The 11,576-nt window shown below is 40.5% G+C and overlaps 1 protein-coding gene across 1 annotated transcript; it reads right to left on the bottom strand.

The window, feature by feature from the left end:
• Positions 1-602: 602 nt before the first annotated feature.
• Positions 603-5,976, bottom strand: LOC141350319 (adhesion G protein-coupled receptor E3-like). The gene is made up of 10 exons (XM_073855415.1): positions 5,798-5,976; positions 5,479-5,589; positions 4,241-4,422; positions 3,928-4,092; positions 3,494-3,700; positions 3,140-3,372; positions 1,178-1,244; positions 1,016-1,107; positions 769-928; positions 603-658 (listed from the first exon to the last, which is right to left on the bottom strand). The coding sequence occupies exons 1-10, from the start codon at positions 5,940-5,942 to the stop codon at positions 617-619; spliced, it is 1,404 nt and encodes a 467-aa protein (XP_073711516.1). The 5' UTR covers positions 5,943-5,976; the 3' UTR covers positions 603-616.
• Between the last annotated feature and the right edge of the window lie 5,600 nt (positions 5,977-11,576).

Raw genomic sequence — 11,576 nt, 5'->3', positions numbered from 1 at the left:
TTTCCAAATGGATGGAATTTTTTACATGCAACAAAATACATAAATCTTATTAATTAGGCTAAATAGTTTTTGAGTACATTGGTACATTTTGCGATTCTGTGTTTGTCAAAACATATTATTGTACAAGTTTAATCATTTTATTTATTTCAATTTTATGCACTTATTTCCTTTCAAATCCTTGAAACAAGTAATCCAAAAACAAATATTCAAATTACTGAATAACCTTTTAACTCTTTACAAAACAATTCTTATTCTCTATACATCAAATAGTAACAAAGAAATAAAAGTAAGATTTATATTAAAATGATTGACAGTTGTGAAATAAAACTTCAATATAACATATTCATCACTAACATTTAACGTAATGTTACTGTATAATGCCATGGAAAATAAAAAAAGTAAACATTTTATAAAGAAAATCTTATCTGAAACTAAACATTTCAATAGTTAAATAAAGATAAATGTTAGATTTGCATCCAAATTTGTCTATTTGATCTAAAAATAATGAATAAAAGCACTTTTCTATTAAACTTCAATATGTGCTTATAATTTACTAAATGTTTACAGTCTAGTCCTCAATGGGGTCTTTTTTTTGGGGGGGGGGGGGGGGCGGCTGTCAAAAGACAGCTTTCATCCACTTCACATACTGCTGTCTAACCTGAACAAGGAGCCAAAGGATGTTAAAAACAAATGCATGAATGTTTTTTTTGCTCTTTTACTCTATCTCAGGTTAAATAGATTTCATATGTGAAATGAAAGTAGATTTACCTCATGACTGAGCACACAGTGGATGAGGAAGATGAAGGTTCCTTGCTGTGAGTTCAGGATCAGGAAGAGAATCTCCATCATTTTATTGTTAGTAAAGAAACCCAGAATCCAAGGACAACCAATAATCACAGACTGGGCCAGAGTTTTAAAAGCCATAATCCTGCAGAGAAAGAAAAATAATCCATGTATTTTATTTTATGTCCATGTGAGTCTATCTTTAAAATGTTTTAAACACAATGATTGTTACTTGGTTTGTTTCATCTGTGAAACTTTAGCATTGAGCTTTGTGATAGTTGGCCTCAGACTGATGATGATACTAATGAAGAGAATCATGTTTATCTGAAAAAAACAAACAAATAATCACTTTCTTTATCAGTAGTAGAAAAAAATCTGGAAAAATTAAACGTACTGCAAGAATGAAGCAAACAGGTCCCAGAAAACTCCAGATGAAGCCTTTCTCCCGTTTAATCCAGCATCTGTTTACAAGAAAACACTTAATTAAATATTTAAAAATACAGCTGAAATTGTACCATTAAAAATATGTGTTCAATAGTGTTTAACACTCAATAGTGTTAAACATTTATTTATGTTGGAGATTTAGAAGAGTTTCTTCTGTCTCAGGTGGGGGGTACACTATTTTATCCCAGGCCCGACCTATGGAATCTCCATGTTTGGCCCCTGAAGGGTACAAACTGAGGGACACGGGCTTGTCGCCTGATGTTATTGACACTATTTGGAGTGCTAGGGCTTCCTCCACTAGAAAGAATTATGCCTTTAAATGGGGTGTCTTTGAAGCATGGTGCACGACACATAATGCAGATCCTGTTAACTGCCAGATTGCTACAGTTCTGAGTTTTCTGCAGGAAAAGCTGTCAGCAGGCTTATGCCCATCCACTCTCAGAGTTTATGCGGCCGCTCTTTCGGCCTGCCACGCTTTGGTGGACGGGGCGCCGCTCGGGAGACATCCTCTGCTGGTAATAACTTCTTTAAAAAGAATTGGGGATATCCAGGCTCTGGCGGTCTCGCCATCCTGTCTAGATTTTGCCCCAGGAATGGTGAAGGCGATTTTGCATCCTTATCCTGATTACCTGCCTAAGGTTCCCTTTTCGACTACACATCCAGTTATTCTTGTGACTTTCTGCCCTCCACCGTTCACCATGCCGGAGCAGGAGTTATACCACAGATTGTGTCCAGTCCGTGCTCTTCAGGTCTATATCCACAGCACTAGCCAGTGGCATAAGTCAGAACAATTGTTTGTCTGTTTTGGGTGCTGCAACAGAGGTGGGCCAGGCAGTCCATATCACATTGGGTTAGGGATACTATTGCTCTTGCCTATGAGGCGTGCGGTCAAGTCTCACCAGCAGGTCTGAGAGCCCACTCCACCAGGGGAGTAGCCTCCTCTACTGCTTTAGTAAAAGGAGCTTTCTTACAGAGCATTTGTAATGCGGCGGGCTGGTCCTCTCCCCATACATTCATAAGATTTTATAGCTTGAATGCTCATGTCACTCCAGGTTCTCATGTCCTCGAGTCAACACCACAAGCTGGTGTCTAAACCATTTGCTCCCCAAAATGGGTATCCCCCACTGCTACTATTAGTAAGGGGTGCCTGCTTTTAGGTGTTTATGAGGCGACAGGAGCATTCTTTCTGCACACATCCATTATTTATAGTTTGGTTACTTGTGTCTGAGATTTCCTTGCGGTCCTTGTACGCACACTTACACATCCGTAAGGAGTCCAGACATCTCCAAACACGGCAGCGTGGGTATAGTTGTTCCCCATAGTGCTTTAGCAGCACAGCATAGAGAGTAGATTTTGAAAGGGAACGGTGGAATTACTTGACTGTAACCTTGTTCCCTGAAAAAGCAGAACGAAATGCTGCGCTGGCTTACCATACAGTAAATGTCCCAGGACTGGTCTTCAAACAAAAGATCTGATGATACAGCTAGTGCTCATTCATTTATAGCCTTGCATCAGGTGCGCTTTGATGTCGTCATCAACCGATGCTAGATTACCTCCGGGTCAATTTCATTGACGTGTTTGCACACTATATTCAGCGGGTCAACAACAAAAGACATTTCCCCATAGCGCTTTAGCAGCGCAACATTTCGTTCCACTTTTTCAGGGAACAAGGTTACAGTCAAGTAACCCCACCATTTTGTTTGTGATGTGCATGTGTTTTCCTCTGGATTATGTTTCAATCCAAACAAGAACAGAGGAAAATGTTTATTTATTGTGTGCTATATGAAGACCACTTAAGGACACTTAGTGCCTGCATGGTTACTAAAAAGTAACTGCTTGCTACTGGTTTCTGCACAAACAAATGAATAACATGTATATTTTTAACAAATACATAATAAATCTTCAAACATACTGCTCACTGCCGTAGCCTTCAGGAACCAGTCCAACAGACACGCCCACTATAACAAAAGCAGTCGCATAGCCAATCACAATCAAGAATCTACTGCTAAGCACCGCCCTCTGTCTGGAGCTGATCTCTGATAAGTTCTTTACACAGATGAAGAGCAGCACAGCTTCAATGAACATCCACACAAAGCAGGAGAGAAAGAAGAAGTGAAGAGCTCCTGATATAACAGCACACAACTCCTGAAGAGATTTAAAGATGATTAAATAAAAAATCATTGTCACATAGAAAATCAGCCATAGCTCGCATTTAAAGATGCATGAAAAAATGTCATGAATAATTCTAAAAATGAATAATTCTCACCTCATGAGGTTTTATGAGAGTCAGGAAGCGTTGTGTGAGTAAGAACAGAAGATGAGCAGACAGCAGACTAATGCAGAGGTTGATTCGAGCTACATTGTTCACTCCAGGTTTCCATTGACAGAAAGCAAAAGTCAACAGAGCCAAACTAGTAAACACCAGACCCACAATCACAAACACTAAATTCACCAACTCCATCAGAGAATCATCCTGAGAAAATATCAAGAGATATATGATGAAATGATGACATGTGACAATACCAAGATGAAATGTTTTTTGTCTCTATTTTTCTCTTTAAAAGTGTATGACTGTTTTATTGGCTTTTTCTGATTTTTAAAGACTGACACGCAATCCAAGCAGCTGGAAAGCAGCTTGTGCAGGATCATAAGATTAGTAAGACCTTAAATATCAGTCCCACCTGTGTTAAGTTGTTTTACCTGTGATGTTCTGCTGCTGATTTGCATGATGAGAGCGAATGTTGACAGATGAACACATGAACACACAGTGTGGCTGCCGTTGGACTGTACAACAGAACAACCATCTACAATCCACTCAGTGAAGCTCCAGTACACACAGGAAAGATTTCCTTCAGATACAAACTCCTTCACATAAAGAAAGAATATTCAAACATCATTTGAAAGAAAGTTATTAATCAGTGCTTATATTGGATAAAAGGGGATTTACATATAAAAATTAGATTACAGAGTTATAAGAGTAATAAAAAAATCAAACACGAAATGAGTAACTCACTCTGATGTGTTTGAAGGTGAAGTTGACTGGTTTGGTAAGTTTTCTCACAGGGGTATTAGGTAGAGTAGCTGAGATGACAGTGGACATCATGATTTTAACTGTGTCATTTGATGTGTTGAAGAAGTCTGGTTTCAGTAGGTTCTCCATTATTTTATAGCTCATGAACGCCACAGCAACTGATTCTGCAGTGAATTAAAATTTTATTTATTTTAATGTAAAGGCAGTCTAAATATGGATAATATAGCAAAATGTAGAATATATATGCTGGCTAAGATGAACATACCTACAGTACATAAAGATATATATCTAATTTTAACCTAAGGTAAGAATTTAACTCTTCAAGTAAGATGTAAAATGCAATTTCAGGTTTCAAACAGAGATGGGGATAGAGAGGATAAAGTTGCAGATCTGTAAGAGTGGCACAATAGACCCCTTCAAAGTTTGTAAACATTGAATGACTATCGGGTACGCTCGCAGCATGGGGTCAAACTGTTCATACCATCCAGGCTTTATAATTTAATCTAACAGGGCTGAAAAATGATGACTTACCTCAAATGAAGTGAGCACTACAAACACAAGCCTCTTTGATCTTTGCATTGTTCCAAACTGCATGTTAATTGCTTGCAGCTGCAGATGATGTATTTTTTGGTTTTTGAGATTCTGCAGGAATCGCGAAAACTTAAAGGAATAGTCTACTCATTTTCAGTATTAAAATATGTTATTACCTTAACTAAGAACTGTTGATACATCCCTCTATCATCTGTGTGCGTGCACGTAGGAAAAAAATAGGAAAAACGTTGATGTGTTTGGTCACTTCTAACTCTATCTCTAAATGGTACCATTGAATGAATGGGGCTAAGCTAAATGCTATCGAAGCGTCGCAGCGCGCTCCAGCGCTTACGTGCACGCACACAGATGATAGAGGGATGTATCAACAATTCTTAGTTAAGGTAATAACATAATTTAATATTGAAAATGAGTAGACTATTCCTTTAATGGAAGACCTGGTGCGATTTTCACAGCCCACGACGTAAGTAGGCATTTTTGACGATACCGAATAATACACAACTCAATCTGCTGTAATGGCTTTTCTGACCCTGACATGCGCAGTGGAAACCGCCTGTGACATGAACCGTGAAGGGGTCTATACATACACCCTAGTGTTCATTAAACTCTGGGATTACTAGATGTGTTCAAGTTATTCAAAATCACAACACAACATTTTTGCATACTTATACCTAGGTTGTTTTTGGCGATCCCGAGATCAACGTTTAGGGAAGCATTTGTTGTGTCGAGCTGAGGGATTTTATCTAAGGTGACCTGTGGTCCAACCATGAAGACTTGTGCCTCTGATTTATAAAAAATACAGTATGTGATATTTTTTAATCACTATTTTAAAAACATCATAATAATTTAAAAAATTAAAAAGTTTAAAAGTTTTTAATGCATGTTACATTTTATAAGTATTGGCTCATACAAAAAAGTTTATTTTTTACATTCTCTAGAGGACTTAAATTACATTATATATTTATTTTAGTAATAGTTGTTCTCTCTTACCAACAGTATCAAGAGTTATATTGACATAGACGTTGTCTATTGGCTTTACCAACATGGAGACGAGCTTCTCACTGACTTTTAACACACGGTTTCCATCTGACATTAGTTTCTGTGGGTCAGCTGACAATGAGGGTAACATCTTCATTGAAGTATTAAAGACAAGCTCCAAAAGATTGGTCACGGTCTAATGAATGAAACAGAAAAACACATTTACATACAGAAACCATGAGAGGTCATCAACATTGTAGTTTTTTTGACTCAAAAAAATGTGTTAAAGATTTTTAAGGTGTAAAATAAGTGTTTGGTGTCCCCAGAAGGCATATGTGAAGTTTTAGCTGAAAATACCATATAGATTATTTATTATAACATGTTAAAATGCCACTTTGGTGCAAGCAAAACTTTGCCATTTTTGGGTGTGTCCTTTATAATGTTAATGAAATGTAAACACTGATTGGAATGATGGTTGTAACACCCGCCACTCATTCATCCAATGCCCAGAGGTAACCGCACTGCTTCTGAATATGCTGTTGACTTTCGCACGATCGCAGCACAGAGTGGATGGAATGAGACGGCGTTAAAGCCGATGTTTAAGCGGGGTCTTCACCCAAGGATTCAGTCAGAGATTGCGTGTAAGGATATTGACATGGATTTGCATCAACTAATTTCTATGGCCATTCGCATTGATAACCTCCTTCGTAACAGCCCCACAAGCCATTTGACCATGTTAACATCTGCATCTGCTTTGAGTCCATCTAAAGCCGCTGAACCTATGCAAATTGGATTCACGATACCATCCATGGAGGAACGGGAACGACGACGCGTTAACAGGCTCTGTTATTACTGCGGTCAGGCCGGACATCAGTGCCGTTTTTGCCCAAATAAACCCTCTTCAAGCAAAGTGAGTATTAATTTCACTAATCTGCTTCATAGATGCTTTACCCTACTGTTAACCCTCTCTTACGCAAGCTCTACCCAATGTGTTTCAGCGTTAATTGATTCTGGATCTGCATTAAATCTGCTTCACCATGAATTGGTTCATCAACTTCATATCCCTCTAGTGCCTTGTATACCACCTATTAATATCACTGCTATCAATAGCCAACCCATTGGAGACGGTATTACCCATCAGACAATTCCCATTACAGTCAAGATTGGTCTATTCCACACTGAAACCATCTCATTTTATGTCACTAACACACCTCAAAATCCAGTTGTTCTAGGAAATCCATGGCTTGCTATCCACGACCCACAAATTTCATGGACCTCCAGAGAGCTGACTAGGTGGTCGTCTTACTGTCAGAATAATTGTTTACAAGGTCAAATTCACTATTCATGTCTCACCACAAGTATTGAAAGCCCTGTAACCAATGAATCAGTCTATATTCCCACAGAATACCAGGGATTCAGTGAAGTCTTCAGCAAAACTAAGGCCACTAAACTGCCTCCACATCGCCCCTGGGACTGTGCCATAGACCTTCTACCCAACACTTCACCACCTAAAAGTAAGGTTTATCCATTAACCATACCAGAAACACAGGCAATGGAACAATACATTGAAGAGGCTCTCGCATCAGGTTTCATCCAACCGTCCAAATCACCAGCGGCCTGGGGATTCTTTTTTGTAGAAAAAAAGGATGGAGGCCTTCGTCCCTGCATAGATTATCGTGGTCTGAACTCTGTAACAGTCAAGAACAGTTATCCACTGCCATTAGTCCCCTCTGCATTGGAACAACTACGTGAAGCCACAATCTTCACCAAACTTGACCTCCGTAGTGCATATAATTTAATCAGGATCAGGGAAGGGGACGAGTGGAAGACGGCATTTGTGACCACTAGAGGGCACTATGAATACTCTGTGATGCCGTATGGTCTTTGTAATGCACCGTCTGTATTCCAGTTATTCATAAATGAAATTTTCAGAGACATTCTTAATCACTATGTCATAGCATACATTGATGACACGTGAGCAACACATTCAACATGTGAAGGATGTTTTATCTCGTTTATTGGCAAACCAATTATATGTGAAGGCGGAGAAGTGTGAATTTCATGTATCCAACACTAATTTTCTAGGTTACAAGATTAGCCACCATGGAGTAGAAATGGATATAAAGAAAGTTGAGGCAGTTACTGAATGGCCACGTCCTAACACAATCAAAGAACTACAGCGATTTCGAGGATTCGCCAATTTCTACAGAAGGTTCATCAGGAACTACAGCTCTATTGCAGCCCCGCTCACATCATTACTAAAGGGTACCCCAAGACAATACTGTGGACACCCCAAGCCCAGTCAGCATTTGACAGATTAAAGACCAGCTTCACCACTGCTCCAATACTAAAACATCCAGACCCTGAAAAGCCATTTATTGTGGAGGTGGACGCTTCGGATGTGGGCATCGGAGCAGTATTATCTCAGAGGCATGGCACTCCAGGTAAAACTTATCCATGTGCTTTCTTTTCCAGAAAATTAACAACAGCAGAAAAGAACTATGATGTGGGGAACAAGGAACTACTTTCCATTAAAGAGGCCTTGGCTGAATGGAGACACTGGTTGGAGGGAGCCCGCTGTCCATTTCAGGTGATCACGGACCATAAAAATCTGGAGTACATTAAGAGTGCAAAACGTTTAAATCAAAGGCAAGCCAGATGGTCATTATTTTTCACGAGATTTCAATTCACAGTAACATATCGTCCTGGAAGCAAGAATGTTAAAGCAGACGCCCTATCAAGAAGATATGAATCTGAGGAAAAGGTCACCTGTCAGGGGCCTATATTACCACCGTCAGTGATTGTGGCACCGATCCGTTGGGACATCATGGAGGAGATTCAGAGACAACAACAGAATGAACCAACACCGCCTGGATGCCCACCAGCACGGCAATATGTTCCTAAGGCCCTTCGTCAACGCGTCATGCAGTGGGTACACACATCTTTGAGCTCTGGACATCCGGGTATTCAAAGAACGGAAGAACTGGTGCGTAATTCATTTTGGTGGCCAAATTTATCTAATGACATCTCTATGTATGTTCAGGCTTGCAGTGTATGTGCCCGATCCAAAACACCACGAAAACTTCCAGCTGGTCTTCTGGAACCACTACCCATCCCGCAGCGGCCATGGTCTCATGTGGCAGTGGATTTTGTCACAGATCTTCCTAGTTCTGAGGGCTACACTACTATTCTGGTAATCTGTGACCGATTCTCTAAAGCCTGTCGTTTTGTACCATTAAAGGGCCTACCTACAGCCATGGAAACTGCACAAGCATTATTTCAGCATGTTTTTCGAAATTATGGTATACCAGAGGATATAGTCTCTGACAGGGGCCCACAATTTACATCTCGTGTGTGGCAAGCATTTTGCAAGCACTTGGACATTAATGTGAGCTTAACATCAGGTTATCACCCCCAAGCCAATGGCCAAGTGGAAAGAGTTAACCAGGAATTAGGACGCTATCTGAGGTCATACTGTAGCCAAGAACAGGAACGTTGGGCTGAATTTCTTCCTTGGGCAGAATACGCTAGGAACTCATTAACTCATTCATCTACAGGTCTCACCCCCTTTCAGTGTGTACTAGGATTCCAACCACCCATGTTCCCTTGGTTTGGTGAACCATCTGAAGTTCCTGCGGTGGACGATTGGGTCAGAAGAAGCGAGAGGGTGTGGGAGAGCGCCCATGTGAGGTTACAAAGAGCAATCAGAACTCAGAAGATTAAAGCAGACCGCAGGAGGCGTCCCCATCCCAACTATCAACCGGGTCAGAAAGTATGGCTATCCACAAGAGATCTACGGTTGCGGCTACCCAGCAAAAAACTCAGTCCACGGTATGTAGGCCCCTTTCGTATTTTGCAACAAATAAATCCAGTTACATACAGATTGGAGTTGCCTGCTCATTATCGCATTTCTCCTTCGTTCCATGTGTCATTGTTGAAACCTGCGCCACTGGATGTTGATGGAGCTCCGGCTTACCTGGTAAGGGATATCATGGATTCCAGAAGGCGGGGGGGCCGGCTACAATACTTAGTGGACTGGGAGGGCTACGGTCCTGAAGAAAGATCTTGGGTACCCGCTAGGAACATTTTGGACCCATCTTTGACCCAGGACTTCCACCGTGCTCATCCCAATCGTCCAGCACCACGACCAAGGGGACGACCACGAGGAACACCTGGAGGTGTTCCTAGGGGAGGGGATTCTGTAACACCCGCCACTCATTCATCCAATGCCCAGAGGGCGCCATCGCCCGAATATTGACTGTGCTCTTACTCTCTCTCTACTTCCTGTGTTTCACTGTCTTAAGCCCCTGTTTGAGTCTAAGATGGCGCGAAGTATTGCCAGCTCACCACTGTCTCTACCAAGCGTTTTGTCATTGCCTTCTTTGCTAACTACGTGTATGATTACTGCCTGTTTTTGACCTTGTTCTCTTGGATTGTGATTTGGACTTGTTTGTTATACGGACTGCCTATTTTGTTATCGATCTACTGCCTGCCTATATCGACCACGATTCTCTGCCTTACCCATTGTTTATACTGTGTGTGCCTAATAAACTCTGCATATGGATTCTACCACTCCTCCGAGTCATTCACCGTTACAATGGTGACTTTAAAGGTCACGTTCTTTCTGATCCCATTTTGCTGTGTAGTCTTTGTGAACATATTGTGATATGTTATAAATATTATATATATTCACAGCCCTGTATCATGGATTATTCTTTTATTTATCATTGACTGCATATCTGTCAGTTATCCAGGTTTTTCTTAAATGCGGAAGTAAGTGATGTAACGTATTTCCTTTCCTACGCGAGACTTCCGGTTCAATAGCCAGCCGATATCATATGCCAAACCGTAATAAACTGCATGAAATTAATGATAAAAAATGAATTTGTGATGTGCCATTAGTTGTGGTCTTGACCGGTCTTGAAATAAAATTCCGAGTCCTCTTTGTCTGAGATCGAGACGAGACAGTGTAAAAATGTGGTCGATTCCAAGATGAGACCAAGACCTTTAAAAAGTGGTCTTGAGAATATTATGTTGTATACATTCTGTACTGTAATCGCATTTTTGTAATAATATATAGTAGCACCCTACTGAAAAATCCAGCTAAAACCAGCATAAGCTGGTAGCTGGTTTTAGCTGGTTTAAGGTGGTTTACGCTGGTCCTCCCAGCCAGACAAAGCTGGTCATGCTGGTGGGCCAGCTGGTATTCCAGCATGACCAGCTAAGTCCAGCTAGACCAGCTTAAAATGCGACCAAAACACACCTAGACCAGCTTGCTACACCAGCAAAACCAGCTTCCTACACCAGCAAAACCAGCTAAAACCAAGCTGGGGACCAGCTAAAACCAGCTCACCAGCTTATGCTGGTCTTAGCTGGATTTTTCAGTAGGGCAGACAGGCCTGGAAGCAGCTCTGAAGCAGCGTGGAATTATGGGATTTGTAGTCTTTAACTCAACCGCTGATGGCCATCAATCAGACGAGAACGAGAAATCACGTTGATGGATAAGGTAATCAAGTCTTATAAATGTTCCGTTTGATGACATCGTTTATTTCATTATGTAAGTTTATATGTGATGTTCAAAACGAAATTTTTAGTCATATTGATATTACAGTATTAGTCCAAATTCGATGGTAAACACAGCACAGAATTAAGTTTTCAACTTACAATCTACAATGATTTTTCACATAATGTATTGACAGTACAAATCTTATTGTGAAGTAAATGACCATTTATATTGCTGTACAATACCTTTTGATGTGCATATCGTCCGCGGGAAGACGCTCTGATAATA

Source organism: Misgurnus anguillicaudatus, chromosome 18 (genome assembly GCF_027580225.2).
Source record: "Misgurnus anguillicaudatus chromosome 18, ASM2758022v2, whole genome shotgun sequence".
NCBI lineage: Eukaryota > Metazoa > Chordata > Actinopteri > Cypriniformes > Cobitidae > Misgurnus > Misgurnus anguillicaudatus.
The sequence above is the reverse complement of the archived record's forward strand: the minus strand, read 5'-3'. Positions and strand labels throughout refer to the sequence as shown.